The sequence below is a fragment of the Oncorhynchus mykiss genome, chromosome 10, assembly GCF_013265735.2.
Source record: "Oncorhynchus mykiss isolate Arlee chromosome 10, USDA_OmykA_1.1, whole genome shotgun sequence".
Lineage (NCBI taxonomy): Eukaryota > Metazoa > Chordata > Actinopteri > Salmoniformes > Salmonidae > Oncorhynchus > Oncorhynchus mykiss.
The window spans coordinates 64152163-64173438 of NC_048574.1; the positions used below are offsets into that span (position 1 = coordinate 64152163).

Below are 21276 nucleotides of genomic sequence, written 5' to 3' on the forward strand. Positions count from 1 at the left end.
AAAATGTCAGTCTCTCGATGTGCAAAACTGATAGAGACATACCCCAAGCGACTTACAGCTGTAATTGCAGCAAAAGGTGGCGCTACAAAGTATTAACTTAAGGGGGCTGAATAATTTTGCACGCCCAATTTTTCAGTTTCTGATTTGTTAAAAAAGTTTGAAATATCCAATAAATGTCGTTCCACTTCATGATTGTGTCCCACTTGTTGTTGATTCTTCACAAAAAAATACAGTTTTATATCTTTATGTTTGAAGCCTGAAATGTGGCAAAAGGTTGCAAAGTTCAAGGGGGCCGAATACTTTCGCAAGGCACTGTATGCATTTGTTTGGCACAGGTCAAGGCTGGCCTTGGGCTGATTTACATGTGTAAAAGGTGCAACTGGCTCATCATCATTAGGTTAATCTATATAGGTTGGTTACAGCTGGATTTCCCAAACTTGGCCCTGTGCCCCTCCGGGTGCATGTTTTGTTTTTCTCCCCCTAACACTACACAGCTGATTCAAATAACCAACTCATTATCAAGCCTTGATTATTTGAATCAGCTGTGTAGTGCACCCAGGGGGAACCCCAGAACTGAGTTTGAGAAACCCTGGCTTACAGGTATGCCAGACCAAGTTTACATTGTGTTAAACTATTCTCACCTATAGGCCTACAGTGTATTGCACTGCAGTGAATGGAGTGGGGAAAGTAGAAAGTGTTACTGGGTATTTACACCTCAGTGCCCCATAAAATAACACCATATATACATTCTACAGACCATGGTGAGTTATCCCAACCCCACTTTTACTTTGGCACATAGAATAGTTTTCTCTCTATAAACCAATATGTAATTTGTATGCCTTTAGTGTATTGCATTGGGACCAATGGAGTGAGTAGAGTGTTTCTGGGCATATAGAAATTACACTCATATATATTCTACAGACACTAGTGAGTAATCGCAACCCCACCTTTACGTCGGCATCTAGAATAGTTCTCTCTAAACCAATATGTATTTCATATACAATGTATTGTATCGGGGGGATTTATTTGACATTGGAACATCTTTTAAAACCCACATTTAATACAAATGTCCCTTAAATATAAACAAATTGACTCATTATGTTTCATATATCATGAATAAATACAGGTTAATGACACTTTTCTACTATTACGTGAGGAACTTTTATTTAGAACGTTTCCTAAATTCCCTGACCCGGAAATAATTTGTTTTTGTGTTGCTGACGAGAGGCTGGTAGTAGAGAAGAAGAAACTGCAGCTACAGAGCTAGTCAACTACTGCTTTTAGGCCACTATTTATGTTGAATCACTTCGTCCAACTTAGTCGTTGTCGATATTTGAAGTGAACGTGATTCAATATATCCAATATACATCGCATGAGACTGTATCTATCGACTTTTAGTGCTCGCGAGCCAGTCGTTCAAAAATGTCGAGTCGCCTTGCGTTCCAGACACAGCTAGCTTCCATTATGGAGGTATTGGCCAATGCAGCCGTGGCAGAAATCTGTAAACTAGTAGACGACGATTATGCGGTTGTAAGTTTGCAAATGTCACAATGCCAAAGGGAGAACAAAGGTTTGAAGCGAAAGCTGAATCTTCTCGAGTTGAAGATGGCCCGTGGTTACGCCGAACGAAGACTACGGGAAAGCGCAATGAACAGCCGTCCCAACAGCAGAGTTCATATCAACACCAATGAGAAATTCAGAGGGTCGTCTTCATCAACTGGTAAGAAGACTGTAATGCCATACCATATCTGATCGGATACTAGTTTATTTGATTACCCTGCTGATAAAGTCAATTTAAAAAAACACCCCTGGAAAATAAGTCTGGGTGACATGGCCAAAATATGCGTTATTTTATTTTTGACGGTATGACGATATTTGACGGTTCTGAATAATACAAGTTCTAAATATACTTTCTGGGAAGAACATAAAAAAACATGTTTTTAATGGACTTTGTCCATTCTTATTGTTTTATACTGTTAAATCAAACTTTAGCCCAAAATAATAGAAGGACAACTGATAGTAAAGCAGTCATTTTTGTAGAACATTACATAGGAATCAAAGTCCTATTTTGTAGCCTCAAACTCTGGTACTCGACCAATTGTTTCCATTTGTATAGTTATTTGTTAATTTCCAGCATTTTAATCAATTAATTTCCTGCACCAACTTATAATTGTGTAACGTTTCTTGTCTTAGTATGCCTCTATTTTGTGAAACAGTAAATTCATGTGCACTCAAATCAAAACCTATTTGATTGTTTTCCAGACCTCAAAATGTGTCTTCTGATGGGATTTAAGCATTGACATGGACTCTATGAATAAAAATATTGAGAATATAAAAAAATCAAACCAGGGGGAAAAAAATGCTGAATTCGGGAAAATACGAAAGATAGTTTCTTAGGACTTATTGCTTAGATAAACAACTGAGGGTCTGTGGTATATGGCCAATATACCGCAGATGAGGGCTGTGCTCTGCATGACACAATGCAGAGTGCCTGGATACAGCCCTTAGCCGTCATATACCACAAACCCCCAAGGTGCCTTATTGCTATTATAAACTGGTTACCAATGTTATTAGATGAGTAAAAAAAATTTTTTTGTCGTACCTGTGGAATACGGTCTGATATCACAGCTTTCAGCCAATCAGCATTCAGGGCTAAAAAAGGTTGGAGACCCCTGGGCTTACCCTTTTCCTAACCTTAACCTAATTCTCCTAACCTGCCGTGTAAGTTCTCCTAAAAATGTTGACAAGCTGTATCCCTTCTAGACAAAACTCTTGTCCACCCGTAGTTGTTGACTTGTTGTGCTAGAAAGTTAGTTAGCTAGCAGTTTTCAGTTATCCATTTTTTATCGGCAGTTAGAAAATTGCTGATTGCCATAATTTTTTCGAGTCATTACTGAATTATTTAATGTAACAAATAAAACATTAAAATAGCATTATAGAAGTTAGTCAACATTTTTTACATTTTACTGCCCAGCCCGACTGGAAAACAATCAACTTGTGTGATATTGACATTTTTTCCCCCCATTGGGGCTACATATAGTGTCTTTGGGGCCACCTACACGGAGTGTACAAAACAGGAAGCTGAATTCACTGTCATGTTCGTGGAACCATTCCTGGACGATCTTATTCTTGTGGTATGGGGCATTATCCTGCTGGGAAAAAATATTCACAGATGGATACACTGCTGCAATGAAGGGATGCACCTGATTGGCAATGATGTTCAGATATCCTGTGGCATTCAAATGTTGCTACGCTTTTATCAAGGGACCCAATGTGTGCCATGAAAACACACCCCATACTATCACACCACCACCACCACCAGTCTGCAATGTTGACACGCGGTATGATGGATGCATGAACTCTTGTTTTTTGTCCATACCCTAGTCCTCTCATCAATGTAAAGCAGCAGGATCCTGGGATTCATCAGACCAGGCAATGTTTTTCCACTTCTCCAGTGTCCAGTGTTTTTGTTCCTTAGCCTACTGCAACCACAGTTTCTTGTATTTTGCTGAGAGAAGTGGAACTCTATAAGGTCGTCATCTGCCATACCCTATTCGTGTCACGGACCAACGAGTTGCGCATTCTTTTATCGGTCTTTGGGCACCGATGTTGTAGTGGACTGTCAGTTGACTAACTGTAGCCCGTCTGTTTCTCTGCACAATTTGTGTCAGCCTCCTTTGTCCTCTTTCATCTTTGACCACTGGCATGCTGTTGGCTGGATGTCCTTTGGGTGGTGGACCATTCTTGACACACACGGGAAGCTGTTGTGTGAGAGAACCCAGCAACGTTGCAGTTCTTGACACACTCAAGTCGTTGCTCCTGGCACCTGCTACCATACCCCATTAAAGACACTTCAATATGTTGTCTTGCTCATTCATCCTCTGAATGGCACATATACACAATCCATGTCTCAATTGTCTGAAGGCTTATAAAAATCATTTTTTAACCGGTCTCCTTACCTTCATCTACACTGATTGAAGTGGATTTAACAGGAGTCATCAATTAGGGATCATAGCTTTCACCTGGTCAGTCTGTCATGGGAAAGAGCATGTTCCTAATGTTTTGTACACTCACTGTATACAGTCATTGGGACCCACCTTTGTTTTGGTCATTAAAATCTGACAAAGCACATCTAGGTCAATGTGACCTAGCGTCAACCTGCAATTTTTGTTACAAGTAAGTTTAAAAAAATAAAAATAAACTTGATTTTTTTTATCGTAGGTGGTGTCTACGACATACAGCTAGATCCCATGGGGATGTGGTCAGGAGGCCCTGGAGCCAATAATGATCACAACAGTTCCCAGATGCATCCCAACCCCATCCGAGACAAGGTGAGTTCAAGAAACCTATCCTGTAATACTGGTTGTCAATGTCTTACACAGTTCAAGAAAACAAATATACTTGGTGGCTAACTGTTATATTCCATAATAGCATAGTCCTACAGTACACAATGGCCCATTTGAACCATTTTGAGCACTTGGCAGCATCAGTCACCAGTAGGTCATTATCAACCATGTTTTGTATATTTACGCGGTTAATTCCCGACTTTTCGATCTTCCAGTCGCCAGATCTGCAGCTTGTGGAGCCTGAGTCTCTGCTGGTCAAAGAGGAGAGGATGGAGGATCCCCTTGGGGACACAGAGGCAGACGACATACCACTGATTGGAGAGGACGGTGAGTGTGTTAGTCCGTCTCAACTTTGGTTGCTGTGTTGCAGATACTGTAATTACTCACCCCATACATTTGATCAACATCAAGGCTCCATTCTCACACTACTCAACCTGGCCATACCTTCAACTTGATTTAAACATTAACCTGCTTTCATTCCCTTCCTCTCTCTTCCAGGACTGGTGGAGTGTGGACCTCGTGGAGGCAGCGGTAGAACCGGCCCTGGGGACACCACATCCCATCCACCTGCTTCAGCCCATGGCCCAGAGCAGGTCAGCCAACCTCAGCACCCCGAGCAGCAGCAGCAGGGCCCCAGGAACAGGCACCGTGTGGAGGTCAGTGGCTCGGCACCTCTCCTTAAGTCTGACAGTGAACCCCAACACGCAGGACTGCTGCACCAACCCCACCCTGCTGAGCTTGATATGTACAGTGGTGATGACGACAGAGGGGACGGTCTGGGGCCGCTTGTGTCGTTCTTTAATGAGAGCAGCCAGGCAGAGACGCCTGGGGCCGGGCAGCCATCTTGTTCTTACAGCACAGTCGCCGAGGCTGCCGCGTCGTTTCAGTCCGGGCACCGCCGTCCACTTCCTGCTTCGGTCACTATCCACCGCCATCTCCCGGGGAACCGAGAGGAGGTTCTGAACATTGACTCGGAGGAGGAGGAGGAAGGGAAGGCGACTCTGGAGAAGTGGGGCCGCGACAGTGGAATGTCTGCAATGTTTGGGGGAGGAGGAAGGTTCCAGGGTAACCATGGCAACATGGCCGCCCCGTCACAATCTCGCTCCATCAGTGACATTGCGATGCCGTCGACTTCTGACGCGAACGGGTGGGCACACGGCGGCGGGGGCAGAAACACTGGCAGTGGCAACACTGGCTTCCCCCTGACGAGGGACGGCAAGGTCCCCCACAGGACCAGTGCCCGGGAGAAACTGTTCATCTGCAACTTCTGCGGCAAGGCGTTCAACCGGCCCAAGAAAGTGGAGATCCACCTGAGGACCCACACGGGGGAGAGGCCGTTCAGATGCAACACCTGTGGGAAGATGTTCTCCGAGGCTGGCAACCTGAAGAAGCACCAGAGGGTCCATACAGGGGAGAAACCCTTCCACTGTGAGCTCTGTGGGAAAGGATTCGCCTGGATACGCAACCTCAAGACCCACCACGAGAGGAACCATCCAGATGTATATCCCCCGGACATGAGCCCTAGTTTTATCCAACCTGCACTACTGCCCACTCATATGGTCAAGTGCCACAAAGAAGAACATAGGAAAATTACGGTTGGCCCAGAACAGAGCAGCACGGCTGGCCCTTAAATGTACTCTGAGGGCTAATATCAAAAACATGCATGTCAATCTCTACTGGTTCAAAGTAGAGAGATTTACTGCATCACTACTTGTCTTTGTGAGCGGTATTGACATGTTGAAAGCACCAAACTGTCCGTTCAGACAGCTAACACAGCACAGACACGCATACATACCCCAAAAGACATGCCACCAGGGGTCTCTTCACAGTCCCCAAGTCCAGAACACACTCTGGGAAATGCTCAGTACTACATAGATGGAACTCTCTATGTAACTCAAGCGAGCAGTAAAATCAGATTTAAAAAAAAAAAAACTTATGGCACAACGCAGACTGTGAAGAGACGAGCGCATATGCTAACACACGCACTCTACTCAGACATGCATTGTAATATTGTAGATGTGTTATTATATTTTGTGATTTTAATTGTTTTAACCCTGTTTGGCCCCCCCTGGGCAGCAGCTAGTGGAGATCCTAATAAATACAAATATAAATTAGCTTCACCTAGGGTGGGGCGGGGGCCCTAACTTACTAATTTAGTTTTTCTTACTCATTAGGCGAATCAAGTTTCCGCTGTGTTTTAGAAACCAGCCTAATGTTTCTAGCCAGGGGGATTCATACTTATGAATAATTTGACAAACTAACAAACTTAACACTGCTCTCGGGTCAGTCATGATGGAGGCCCCGATAGATGGGTACGCGTGGAAATGTTCCTGGGTATGATGGGTGGTTTTGATTATGTACATAGGACATTTCGTATCAGTGGACTAAGGAAGGGTGAATATCTGACCCAAAATAATCTACCGATAAGTTAGTGGTAAATGTCAACCTTAAAGAGTAAATCTGGAGTGAATGATGCTAGTTAGCTTTGTGTACATATCTAAAATTGTACTGTATATCTAACACTAAAGGGGATTTTTGACATTGGACAAATTCACTTTGTAAATAAGTTATTTAATGCCAGTTTATGAATGAGTGGCAGTTTTACTATAACAATCTTTCCCCTTAAGAGTCAACATGTATTACAATGCCTCTTCTATGTTTTTCTACATATGGAACCATTATGAATAAAATACATTCCTTACACTGAGGTTTCTGTCATTATTGAAATGAATAGGCAATAGTGGTTTATATGGCGGACAAAGGAAAGTTGAATGGATTCAAACGATTGACCAATACGAAAAGCTCTGCTGGAGCTGCTTGAAAGTGTCACACAGAAACATCTCCCACCACCTGCAAGAACACTCATAAATAGTTAATATTTGTTTAATCCATATTGAGCAAGACACGTTTGTTAATCTTCCAATAAATTCTTAATGTCACTTAATATTTTAAATAAAATATATCGAATCACTCAGACCCATAAGGTCACTATAACCACAATAGTTAATTGAAGAGGTCCAATATTAAAAGGTTCTGAGTAACAGACATCCATTCGCTAATCAGATGATGCAACAAGATAAATATCAAACATCTATAGCTACATAAAATACTTGTTGCATACATGTAAGATGTACACAATTTATAATCTTTGGTCCATACATTTAGTCCAGTCACACAGTGTGTGATTTAGAAATGAATACGATTCATTGCATAATAGTAATTGTGATATCTAATTCCTGGTCCGTCCCTGTGTTTCCAGTCTGCAGCGGTGGAGGACAGAGACCCTGACATCCTGCTGATCAAGGTGGAGGATCTGGACCCACGGGGTGGAGGACTCAGCATCCAGGAGGGTGAGTGGAGACTACAGGGGTAGTGGTGCTAACAGCAGGACTTGGTAATCAAGGGGTTAGACCAATGACACAAGGCTACTTAGATCCCATGTAAAGGCTACGCTGTTGCATCCATCCCTGCCTGTTCCAGAGCATAACGCTTTGAAAACATGTTATCATGGCATTGACATTCCCCAAGTGTAGCTCCATCGTGAGATCTCCCATTGATTTCAACAACAGCCAGTGGTGTGATTGTGACACTGTGTTCTCTTCTCAAGGGCCGGAGGAGTCCAGCAGAGACAACTACAGAGGAGGAGCATTACCCCTGGAGGCCACCCACCACAACTCACCCCCAGACCACACCCAACACCACCCCGGGACGACCAGGCACCACACCACGGAGGTCAGCTATGGCCGTGTGTCGTACGAGAACCACCCCCTTCCGCTGTGGACCAATGGGGGCAGTGGTGGTTGTGGTGACGCTAGTGTCCCAGGACCGTCCTCCCTCAACCTCTCCTACCCAGCAGGCCCAGGCATGCTGATCATGGGAGGGAGGATGGGGCCTGCTGGCTCTGAGATAGGTCAGCACAGGGGTTTCACTGTAGAAAGCTCCGGAAGCTTCTCAGGTTCTATGGGTTCTAGAGAGGGGTCAGACATGGCTGGTTATGATGTCGGAATGGGGGGGTCGGACGGGGCACAGGGAGGTCAGGAGACGTACAAATGCGGTAGGAAGAAAGTGGTAAGAAAGAAGGCATACCTCTGCAAGTTCTGCGGTAAAGGGTTCTCCTCCCCGGCTAATCTAGAACCGCACCTTAGAACCCACACGGGCGAGAGGCCGTTTGGGTGCATGGTGTGCGGGAAGCACTTCTCTCAGTACTGGAACCTTAAGATCCACAAGAACGTTCACACGGGGGAGAGGCCATACGCCTGCCCGCTCTGTGGGGAACGCTTTGCCGACCCTAGCAACCTGAAGAAACACCAGAAACGACATCATCCTCAGCAGTAGTACTACGACATCATCCTCAGCAGTAGTACTACGACATCATCCTCAGCAGTAGTACTACGACATCATCCTCAGCAGTAGTACTACGACATCATCCTCAGCAGTAGTACTACAGGGGAGAGAGAAAAAATAACCTTTACTACAACACCATCTTCATCAATACTAGTACTAGATGTGACCGGGATATTATATCAACCATCTATTTCAATATGAGGATGACCAGGTTTTTTCCCCTGAAAACTCAATGGTTATAGATTTTAACTAGGGCCAGGAGTTGTCCCTGATCACATGACAACTGATGGTTATAGGATAAAAATAGGACCCAGAGTTTTTCCTCTGGTCAGGTCACATGATCAGGATTAACTCTTGGCCGTTAATATAGACACTTAGTATTAGTAAAGGGGCTTAGGGAAGGGTTGTTAGTGAAATTTCTCGTGGACAGATGCTCGAGCGTCTGAAGCAATTACGCAATATTTTAATTCTGGGTGTCCGAGATTAGTGTAGTTAGGGTAATTTTGTCTTTTCTTTCTTATCTGATCAAGACAGTCCTTTTGGTAATTTGATTCTTTTTTTCCGGGAGTCCTATAGCTGGTGATGGTAATAGGCATATTTACAGTTGAAGTCGGAAGTTTACATACACTTAGGTTGGAGTCTTTAAACTAATTTTTCAACCACTCCACAAATGTCTTGTTAACAAACTATAGTTTTGGCAAGTCGGTTGGGACATCTACTTTGTGCATGACACAAGTAATTTTTCCAACAATTGTTTACAGATTATTTCACTATCACAATTCCAATGGGTCAGAAGTTTACATAAAGGCACAGTTGACTGTGCCTTTAAACAGCTTGGAAAATTCCAGAAAATGATGTCATGGCTTTAGAAGCTTCTGATAGGCTAATTGACATCATTTGAGTCAATTGGAGGTGTACCTGTGGATGTATTTCAAGACCTACCTTCAAACTCTGCCTCTTTGACATCATGGGAAAATCAAAATAAATAAGCCAAGACCTTGTAGAGGTTGTAGACCTCCACAAGTCTGGTTCATCCTTGGGAGAAATTTCCAAATGTCTGAAGGTACCACGTTCATCTGTACAAGCAATAGTACGCAAGTATAAACACCATGGGACCAGGCAGCTGTCGTACTGCTCAGGAAGGAGACACGTTCTGTCTCCTAGAGATGAACGTACTTTGGTGTGAAAAGTGCAAATCAATTCCAGAACAACAGCAAAGGACCTTGTGAAGATGCTGGAGGAAACATGTACAAAAGTATTTATATCCACAGTAAAACGAGACATATAACTTGAAAGGCCGCTCAGCAAGGAAGAAGCCACTACTCCGAAACCGCCATAAAAAAGCCAGACTACGGTTTGCAACTGCACATGGGGACAAAGATTTTACTTTTTGGAGAAATGTCCTCTGGTCTGATGAAACAAAAATATAACTGTTTGGCCATAATGACCATCGTTATGTTTGGAGGAAAAAGGGGGAGGCTTGCAAGCCGAAGATCACCATCCCAACCGTGAAAAGCATGGGGGTGGCAGCATCATATTGTGGGGGTGCTTTGCTGCAGGAGGGACTGGTGCACTTCACAAAATAGATGGCATCATGAGGAAGGACAATTATGTTGAGATATTGAAGCAACATCTCAAGACATCAGTCTGGAAGTTTAAGCTTGGTCGCAAATGGGTCTTCCAAATGGACAATGACCCCAAGCATACTCCTAATGTTGTGGCAAAATCGCTTAAGGACAACAAAGTCAAGGTATTGGAGTGGCCATCACAAAGCCCTGACCTCAATCCTATAGAAAATGTATGGGCAGAACTGAAAAAGCATGTGCGAGCAAGGAGGCCTACTAACCTAAGTCAGTTACATCAGCTCTGTCAGGAGGAATGGGCCAAAATTCACCCAACTTATTGTGGGAAGCTTGTGGAAGGCTACCCGAAACGTTAGACCCAAGTTAAACAATTTAAAGGCAATGCTACCAAATAATAATTGAGTGTATGTAAACTTCTGACCCACTGGGAATGTGATGAAGAAATAAAAGCTGGAATAAATCATTCTCTCTACTATTATTATGACATGTCACATTCTTTATAATAAAGTGGCGATCCTAACTGAACTAAGACAGGGAATTTTTACTAGGATTAAATTCAGGAATTGTGAAAAACTGAGTTTAAATGTATTTGGCTATGTTAACGTCTGACTTCAACTGTATTTGTTTTCTACTCACAAAGCTGTATGAAAATGATATGTGGTGAGAATAGTTCATGTTTGATTCCCCTTGTAACACCAAGGTAGAGGTTCAGCATACACCAAAAACCAGTAAATGGGTTGAAGTAACCATATTTGTTAGCAGTAAACATGTAAATATTTTGTTAGGTGATGGTACACATTTTTTGGGGGAGTCCAAAATGCTCTACGCTTGTAGGGATAAGTCTATTGTGTCACAATTCTGTGAAACTTTGATCGATGTCCTTATCTTGTAATGTTAAAAGAAGATTAAAGTGTTTTTTTGCAAAAACGATGAATGAATTAATGTGGTTATTAACATTACATTACTCCATCACAGGACATTCAATTTCCTCAACTGTGACACAATATCAATATCTTAAAGAGCATTCATCACAGCCACAATATATGCCTGAAATGGAAATCAAATAATTACTACTTAAAGACTTTCTCCGGTACTTTTGTATACTTTTTAACCAGTAGTTCTGAAAGTAGCACCCACGAGCCAAAAGTGGTCCCGGGAAAATTGCGTTCTACATCACAAATGTGTAGATGTGTGCACCCATGTCATTGCTCTCTTTCGCTTTACTTTGTGTGTGTCTCACTAGCTGTCACTCAAATGGCGAGGGACTGAATCTTATTGGTTGAAATTCAAATTGCTTGGGGGCTGGCCCACGTGGGGGTAAATGTAGGGAAAATGGCGCCACCCAGCTTCCAGAAAACGGCCGCTTTCAAACTAGGGATTTTGTGGATAATTGAGGTAAAATAGTAATTCTGCTCATAGATTATGCATGTATGAACTACACATTGACACATCCAGCCCAAAGCGGAAGGTTAAAAAAATACTTACTATGTACCCGCCAGTACCAGAGCATGTCTTTAACAAATTTACTCATTTTAATGAATTATTATTTATTGCCACGGAAGTCAAAACGGTGAATTAGACTTTCCTAAATATATGTTTGATTTACAGTACGCTGAGTATACAACAAATTAGGAACAGCAGCTCTTTCCATGACAGACTGACCAGGTGAAGGCTATGATCCCTTATTGTTGACACCTTTCAAATCCACTTCCATTGGTGTAGCTGAAGTGGAGGAGACAGGTTAAATAATTATTTTTAAGCCTTGAGATAATTTAGACATGGATTGTGTATGTATGTCATTCAGAGGGTGATCTGAACATCATTACCAATCAGGCTCATCCATTCATGGCAGCAATGCATCCATCTGCGAATTGCCACAGGGCTAAGATTGTCCAGGAATGGTTCCACGAATATGACAGTGAATTCAGCTTACTGCAGTGGCCTGCCCAGTCACCAGATCTCAATCCAAGTGAGGATCTGTGGGATGAGATGGAACAAGCTATTCAGAGTAGAGATCAACTACCAGCCAACTTGACACAACTGTGGGAAGCATTGAGTCAACATGGGCCAGCATCCTTGTGGAATGCTTTCCACACCTTGTAGAGTCCATGCCTTGACATATTGAGGTTGTTCTGAAGGCAAAAGGTGGTGCAACAGAATATTACAGTAACACCTCTAAATCAAATCCAATTGTATTGCTCTCGTACACATATTTAGCAGATGTTATCGTGGGTGTAGCGAAATGCTTATGTTTCTAGCTCCAACAGTATAGTAATACCTAACAATACAAAACAAATCATGTAAAATTCCCCAAAAGAAAAAGAAAGGGATTAAGAAATATAGAAATATTAGAACGAGTAATGTCAGAGTCCGGAATATAAATGTATATGTATATGATGGTGTGTATAGACATTATGGACAGTATATGAATAGAAAAGGTGTGTACAGCAGTAGTTAAATAGGATGAGCCTTGACTAGAATATAGTATATACATATGAAGTGGGTAAAACAGTATGTAAATATGATTAAAGTGACCAGTATTCAATGAGTATTTACATAGGGCAGCAGTCTCTAAGTTGCAGGGTAGAGTACTGGATGGTAGCCTGCTAGTTACAGTGACTAAGGTTCAGGGCAGGGTACTGGGCGAAGGCCGGTTAGTGGTGACTATAAGACTAACAGTCTGATGGCCTGGAGATACAGTGGCTTGCGAAAGTATCCCCCCCCCCCCCCCCCCCCTGGAATTATTTTTTTTAAACCTTTATTTAACTAGGCAAGTCAGTTAAGAACAAATTCTTATTTTCAATGACAGCCTAGGAACAGTGGGTTAACTGCCTGTTCAGGGGCAGAACGACAGATTTGTACCTTGTCAGCTCAGGGATTTAAACTTCCAACCTTCCGGTTACTAGTACAACGCTCTAACCACTAGGCTACCCATGCCTACCACTTTGAGGATGCAAAATATTTTTTATTGTGAAACAAACAAGAAAAAGACAAAAAAAATGGAAAACTTGAGCGTGCATAACTATTCACCCCTCAAAGTCAATACTTTGTAGAGCCACCTTTTGCAGCAATTGCAGCTGCAAGTCTCTTGTGGTATGTCTCTATAAGCTTGGCACATCTAGCCACTGGGATTTTAGCCCAATCTTCAAGCCACTGGGATTTTAGCCCAACTGCTCCAGCTCCTTCAAGTTGGATGGGTTCCGCTGGTGTACAGCCATCTTTAAGTCATACCACAGATTCTCAATTGGATTGAGGTCTGGGCTTTGACTAGGCTATTCCAAGACATTTAAACGTTTCCCCTGAAACCACTCGAGTGTTGCTTTAGCAGTATGCTTAGGGTCATTGTCCTGCTGGAAGGTGAACCTCCGTCCCAGTCTCAAATCTCTGGAAGAATTAAATAGGTTTCCCTCAAGAATTTTCATGTATTTAATGCCATCCATCATTCCTTCAATTCTGACCAGTTTCCCAATCCCTGCCGATCAAAAACATCCCTACAGCATGATGCTGCCACCACCATGCTTCACTGTGGGGATGGTGTTCTCGGTGTGATGAGAGGTGTTGGGTTTGCGCCAGATATAGTGTTTTCCTTGATGTCCAAAAAAATCAATTTTTGTCTCAACTGACCCAGAGTACCTTCTTCTATGTGTTTGAGTCTCCCACATGCCTTTTTATTTTTTCTTTAAGCAATGGCTTTTTTTCTGGCCACTCTTCCGTAAAGCCCAGCTCTGTGGAGTGTATGGCTTAAAGTGGTCCTATGGACAGATACTCCAATCTCCACTGTGAAGCTTTGCAGCTCCTTCAGGGTTATCTTTGGTCTCTTTGTTGCCTCTCTGATTAATACCCTCCTTGCCTGGTCTGTGAGTTTTGGTGGGCGGCCCTCTCATGGCAGGTTTGTTGTGGTGCCATATTCTTTCAATTTGAAAGAAATATGGATTTAATGGTGCTCTGTGGGATGTTCAAAGTTTCTGATATTTTTTTATAACCCAACCCTGATCTGTACTTCTCCACAACTTTGTCCCTGACCTGTTTGGAGAGCTTATTGGTCTTCATGGTGCCACTTGCTTGGTGGTGCCCCTTGCTTAGTGGTGTTGCAGACTCTGGGGCCTTTCAGAACAGGTGTATATATATTGAGACCATGTGACACTTAGATTGCACACGGGTAGACTTTATTTAACTAATTATGTTACTGCTGAATGTTACAGGTTGTAATGCAAATTACAGATTGTAATGCAACAGAATAGGAAAAACGCCAAGGGGGAGGAATACTTTTGCAAGGCACTGTAAAAGCTGTTTTTCAGTCTCTGTCCCAACTTTGATGCACCTGTACTGTCTCCACTATCTAGATGGTAGTGGGGTGAACAGGCCGTGGCTTGGGTGGCTGAGGTCCTTGATGATCTTCTTGGCCTTCCTGTGACACCGTGTGCTGTAGATGTCCTGGAGGGCAGGCAGTGTGCCCTCTGTGATGCGTTGGACTGATCGCTATCTATCTAGTGTTTAGTTAATCTCATAGGCTCTTTCTCCTCTCTTCTTCCTAGCCTGCAGCTCCTGAATCAACTCCATCAACACTAAGACTGGGACAGAACCTGGGAAGTATCACAGCAACAGGAGGACCTGACCTGGCAGCAGAATGTAAGTGGAGAATGAAAATAAACCAGGAATGCATGACAACCGTGTCGGCGCCCACCAGACAGTGTCACTGAGCTACTCACTTATATTAGTTTACTAAAAGCTATTTTCTTAATGAGGGAAACAAGGCCAGTTCTGACCCCTGTTAAGTTGAATGCACTAACTGTAAGTCGCCTTGGATAAGAGTGTCTGCTAAATCAGGGTCCTGATCAGGGTCCCTTGGGTGCACTTTTTGGTTTTCCCCTAGCACTACACAGCTGTTTCAAATAGTCAACGCTTGATGATGAGTTGGTTATTTGAATCAAGGGCAAAAACCAGAACGTGCATCCGGGGTTTGGGTGAGTTTGGGAAACCATTCCTCAAATGTACATGTAAAAGGCTTCTCTAGCTTATCATCCTTTACCATGCACCTTTTCTATGATATTTATCCAGGTACTGGGGAGTCCTCAAGACCCACACTTCCCGCCCCTGCCTCACAAAAATGTATTGGAACCACCAGTCCCGCAGCGAGCCTAGGTAATAAAGCCAATATGCCCAAGGGAGCGCCAGACAACACAACCCCAACCCAGACCACACAGCAGCTCAGCAAGCAGAGAGCAGCCAACATGCTAGGCTCTGAGTACTCAATGTTTGAGCTGGAGACCTTCTTCACGCGCTGGGCCCCAGACACATCGGCATCAACATCGCCCTCCGGTGGTCCCTCGTGCTCCTACACCGACAACACTACAGACACTGACCCAGACTGCCTCATTGTCGACCCAGAGCCTCAGCCCCAGCTCCCCTCAGCGACTGTCAGGCCCACAGGGGAGGGTGTGCCTTTCTCTGGGCATCAGGGAGTTCAAGCAGCCACTCTGGGTGTGGGTGGGGGCATCCAGGGGCATCCCACATGGAGCAGGGCAGCCATTTTGAGAGCATCTCAACAAGCACATCAGCGGCAGCTTCAACGACGCCTCAGAGCACAGCAGCTACAACAGACTCACCCAGAAAACCCAACTACCTCCACTACCAACACTACTAGTACCGGTATGTCTTCCCAATCCCTTCACTCCCTGGTAGGTCTACCGCCAGGGAGAGGGGCCACGGCCAAAGGCTTTGCCCACATCGAGGTGACACTGGCTGGGCAGCAGGCAGCCCAGCTGGCCCAGCAGCACTGTGATGCGGCCGGAAGGAGAAAGAGCTACGTGTGCCGAGCCTGCGGTAAGGCCTTCACCGGTCAGTCCAACCTGGAGGCTCACCAGAGGGTACACACAGGGGAGAAGCCGTTCAGGTGTGCCACCTGTGGGAAGATGTTCTCAGAGGCTGGCAACCTGAAGAAGCACCAGAGGGTCCATACGGGGGAGAAACCCTTTGCCTGTAGCCACTGTGGGAAGCGCTTCGCCTGGATATGCAACCTCAAGACGCACCAGCAGTCTGTCTGTGGAGATGGAGGAGGAGGGGTGTGAGGCATAGAATTAGAATCAGTAGACTGGATGGACATGGTTATAAAATCTACAACAGAATATTGCTGACACAGACATCAATGGGAATTCCTTCTAATTGTAATAATGTGAGACGACAATCCCCCAAACCTCCAAAACAAACACTACAATATAAAGGAAATGTAAAGGGATTAGCGGAAAGTTGCCTTTACAGGTGACACTTTTTTCCTTTGTTCAACTCCAGATCGTTGTTACAGTAGTTAAAGTAAGGGGCTTGTAATTGTATGGCCGACACACTATGTTAGGCGATTATTAGATAAAGTATCTTTATTTGAAACTGAAATGTGGAATTAATATCGAATATCATGTGCATATTATATGAACAAATGTGTTCCAAGACATGTATTTTTTATATTATTAGGGTAGACCTTTTTTTTATTTGCAAGATTTAACATGTACTAAATATGTGTCAATCATGCAATAGCAAGTAATGTGGCCATAGAGAGTGACATCAAAATAAACATATTTTCTTAACACAATAAGGTAGTAAGTAATTGGTACCAAATATTCACATCGAAAATGAACTATTCTGTTATTTTGTGAGACCAGCAGGTTGGTTTGAAAACCAGTTTTTGTTAGTGGGTCTACAGTCATTGTGTAATATTAAATGCTACCGGAATGTGGCAACGCACCACAACTACGCACCACAACTAATTAATTTTATTTTCAAACTTTCCCACCGTCCTTTCAAAATCATTTGCAAATAGGTATGTTGGTAGGCCCGGCTAGCTCAGTCGGTAGAGCATGAGACTCTTAATCTCAGGGTCGTGGGTTCGAGCCCCACGTTGGGCGCTATTTTTTCATTTAACCTATCATTGTAATCTAACCATTTGGCATTAACGGGTGGAAGTGTGTTGCGTAACGACTAATTTTGTATGTAATACATTAATCGTAGAAAATAAACGCTAGTGGGCGTGGCGTTCGGCCGGAGCGATGTGGATATAGCATGTAGCATGTCAGGTACCTAGGTTCAATACAGTTATTTTTCTATCATTCCCTTACAAATATCATTAATATTACATACGATGTATAACTACACCACAATTACATGATGGTGAAAATATTAGCAGAGGATGGTTTCGATCCAGCCACACCTGGGTAACCTTGCTAATGTAGCAGGTGTAATATAAAATATCTGGGTTATGTAGCTCTATTCACATTGGCCAATTCTTGGTAAATTCTTCGTAGTGGTGCTGTCTCTGGTTGGTTATCGTGGTTCAATTGTTGGTACATGGTGAAAAAGAACTAGCAGAGGATGGTTTCGATCCATCGACCTCTGGGTTATGGGCCCAGCACGCTTCCGCTGCGCCACTCTGCTCTGAAATGTTTAAAGAAAGAATTCTGTTCATAAACCTGAGGGGGCGCACACACACATGTTCCTTTTCACATTGTATGTTGTTCCACACATACAATGTGCATAATATATAATGCATACAATTATACATCGACTCTGATTTATCTCTGCATTTATTGGGTCTATTTATGCGTTCGAACATTACTAACAAAGATTTGTATAACTGTATAACTGTATAACCATTGTTTTAGCTGTGTAACAATCTGCACGCGGTTACAAGACGAAGAAAATAAGTAGTTCCCTGACCGGGAATCGAACCCGGGCCGCGGCGGTGAGAGCGCCGAATCCTAACCACTAGACCACCAGGGAAGGTTACAAGAAAATGACTGTTTGACTATTCATTTGTGTTACTTTCTCTGTACGACTAATGGTGGAGGATGTTTTCACGGTGAAGATGCTCTTCACGTGAACCAGCATTAAAAACATTTTGCGTTTTGACCATGTGTCTTAAGACCCAAACGGAGTATATTACTTCGCTTCAACCCCACGGAGGTGTAGGAACGCCATGAAATGATTCTACTCAGTAGAACCAAGGTTACATCCGAACCCAAAGTTATCTTTTATTTTCGTAACGGTCGCCAAACCACCTATGGGAGAGGCTGTACCAAAGAGGTCGTTCAGACAACAGAGTAGATGTGAGACAACTCACATTTTAACTTAGTCCAGATGAGTCCCTAGGATGTCCTTTAAACTATGGTATACAACCATATACACAAGCAAGCTGAAAGCTAGAACTTAGATGAGGCTTCAATTGGGTTCAACAGCACAAAAAAGAGTGGAAGGCCTTTGTATAGAACATCCATATTACTGATGGTTGATAAGTATAGGTTATATTGGTTGAGAGAGCGTGTCATGTCCAACACCACAGATCCCACTGATGGTGTGGACATAACATTGAGTCTGTAGTAGGGCTTGTTGTGGTGACCCTATTTATTATCTCAAAATGTAGTCCTCATTTAACAATGCTTACCTAGCTATGAAAGCCACTGAAGCAGACCTAAAGTAATTTATGTAATATATATTTTTTACAAGCAAAATGTTTATGCAAATTGCAATTCTAATATAGCATTGCCAATATGAACCTCTTGACTTCTCAACCGCCTGGTAGAGCTCTGTAATTTCCTAATGAAACATACATTTGAAAAAAAAACTAATTGGAAGTTCTTATTAGAGTTGTTAGTAATAGGAATTGAAAGTGAAATAATTTGTTCAACCTGTTAAGGTTAAGATATGGTTTTGCTTTTGTGCAAACGCACAGGTGGATTGCCACAAACAGCTGTGCATGGCCTAAAACCTCTCTGCCCTCCTTTCAGCCCTGCCAGCTCTCTTTCTGGTAAACATCTTCAATTTATTGCAATTTCCAAGACACTGGAGAATGTAACCTATCTGTTACACTATCTAGTGTAACAGCTAGCTAGCTCCAGTCCTGCGTTTTGAGATAGATATGTTGGAGCCTCCCACGCCGATGAATGATCATGCTGCTTCTCCTCCTTCTGAGTCCAAGCCAAGAACTGCGATCTGTCCCCCGCTATGAGAGCCAAATTCGAACGGAATAGACAGCGGGCTGTGATGCTAAGGCAAGCCCGCCTGGCCAACAAACCATCGGCTGGAGAGGGAGTGAAACTTCGGCTAGAGTCGCCAAGACAGTTGACTCCGGTGGAGGGTTCTTCATTGATGAAGAAGAAGAGGAGAAGCAAAGGACCAAGAAAATTGTGAATCAACCAGGTATGTGGATTAATAATCAATTAAACATTGCTGGGGGCTTCAAGGTATTCATATCTGTTGCATAACGTAATCTCTCATATATGTCAAGATATGTAACAGAGAAAGATGCATTGGTGGTTCATGTGCGCTCTCTTGTGGATTCATGTCATTCCACATACCAGTTGCTGAGTGGAGTCAGTTTCTTTAAATCATTTATAGCTACCTACTACTGTAAATAATGTCCATAATAAATGATTTACGTGACAACCAACCACTATCTGAATGACTAGTAACTCAGTGTTTGACGACTAAAGCACCTTGGCTGAATTCTCCTAGCACTCTTTCCAAACTGATACAAATATTATATAGACACATACATATATACACTGCTCAAAAAAATTAAGGGAACACTAAAATAACACATCCTAGATCTGAATGAATGAAATATTCTTATGAAATACTTTTTTCTTTACATAGTTGAATGTGCTGACAACAAAATCACACAAAATCTTTCAATGGAAATCAAATGTATCAACCCATGGAGGTCTGGATTTGGAGTCACACTCAAAATTAAAGTGGAAAACCACACTACAGGCTGATCCAACTTTGATGTAATGTCCTTAAAACAAGTCAAAATGAGGCTCAGTAATGTGTGTGGCCTCCACGTGCCTGTACGACCTCCCTACAACATTTGGGCATGCTCCTGATGAGGTGGCGGATGGTCTCCTGAGGGATCTCCTCCCAGACCTGGACTAAAGCATCCGCCAACTCCTGGAAAGTCTGTGGTGCAACGTGGCGTTGGTGGATGGAGCGAGACATGTTGTCCCAGATGTGCTCAATTGGATTCAGGTCTGGGGAACGGGCGGGCCAGTCCATAGCATCAATGCCTTCCTCTTGCAGGAACTGCTGACACACTCCAGCCACATGAGGTCTAGCATTGTCTGGCATTAGGAGGAACCCAGGGCCAACCGCACCAGCATCCCAAGGGGTCTGAGGATCTCATCTCGGTACCTAATGGCAGTCAGGCTACCTCTGGCGAGCACATGGAGGGCTGTGCGCCCCCCCAAAGAAATGCCACCCCACACCAAGACTGACATGCTGGAGGATGTTGCAGGCAGCAGAACGTTCTCCACGGCGTCTCCAGACTCTGTCACGTCTGTCACGTGCTCACTGTGAACCTGCTTTCATCTGTGAAGAGCACAGGGCGCCAGTGGCGAATTTGCCAATCTTGGTGTTCTCTGGCAAATGCCAAATGTCCTGCACGGTGTTGGGCTGTAAGCACAACCCCCACCTGTGGACATTGGGCCCTCATACCACCCTCATGAAGTCTGTTTCTGACCGTTTGAGCAGACACATGCACATTTGTGGCCTGCTGGAGGTCATTTTGCAGGGCTCTGGCAGTGCTCCGCCTTGCACAAAGGCGGAGGTAGCGGTCCTGCTGCTGGGTTGTTGCCCTCCTACGGCCTCCTCCACGTCTTCTGATGTACTGGCCTGTCTCCTGGTAGCGCCTCCATGCTCTGGACACTACGCTGACAGACACAGCAAACCTTCTTGCCACAGCTCGCATTGATGTGCCATCCTGGATGAGCTGCACTACCTGAGCCACTTGTGTGGGTTGTAGACTCCGTCTCATGCTACCACTCGAGTGAAAGCACCGCCAGAATTCAAAAGTGACCAAAACATCAGCCAGGAAGCATAGGAACTGAGAAGTGGTCTGTGGTCCCCACCTGCAGAACCACTCCTTTATTGGGGGTGTCTTGCTAATTGCCTATAATTTCCACCTGTTGTCTATTCCATTTGCACAACAGCATGTGAAATGTATTGTCAATCAGTGTTGCTTC

General features: G+C 43.7%; 1 protein-coding gene and 2 non-coding genes across 4 annotated transcripts; 2 read left to right on the top strand and 1 right to left on the bottom strand.

Annotated features, from left to right (window-relative positions):
• The first annotated feature begins 611 nt into the window (after positions 1-611).
• si:ch211-89o9.6 (Krueppel-like factor luna) lies at positions 612-16856 on the top strand. 2 transcript variants are annotated; one of them, XM_036933603.1, is made up of 8 exons: positions 612-761; positions 4222-4331; positions 4562-4673; positions 4845-5002; positions 7606-7696; positions 7954-8078; positions 14809-14902; positions 15332-16856. In XM_036933603.1, exons 2-8 carry the CDS (start codon positions 4251-4253, stop codon positions 16339-16341), a joined length of 1671 nt encoding a protein of 556 aa, XP_036789498.1. In that variant the 5' UTR covers positions 612-761; positions 4222-4250; the 3' UTR covers positions 16342-16856. The 2 variants fall into 2 exon arrangements, with proteins under 2 accessions (XP_036789498.1, XP_021475025.1); XM_021619350.2 differs by lacking the exon at positions 612-761 and adding an exon at positions 1200-1720.
• Positions 16857-17096: 240 nt separating this feature from the next.
• On the top strand, positions 17097-17169 carry trnak-cuu. Its single transcript has one exon. It is a non-coding gene; the product is annotated as a tRNA-Lys (tRNA).
• A 799-nt stretch (positions 17170-17968) lies between these two features.
• trnae-cuc lies at positions 17969-18040 on the bottom strand. The gene has a single exon. It is a non-coding gene; the product is annotated as a tRNA-Glu (tRNA).
• Positions 18041-21276: the final 3236 nt, after the last annotated feature.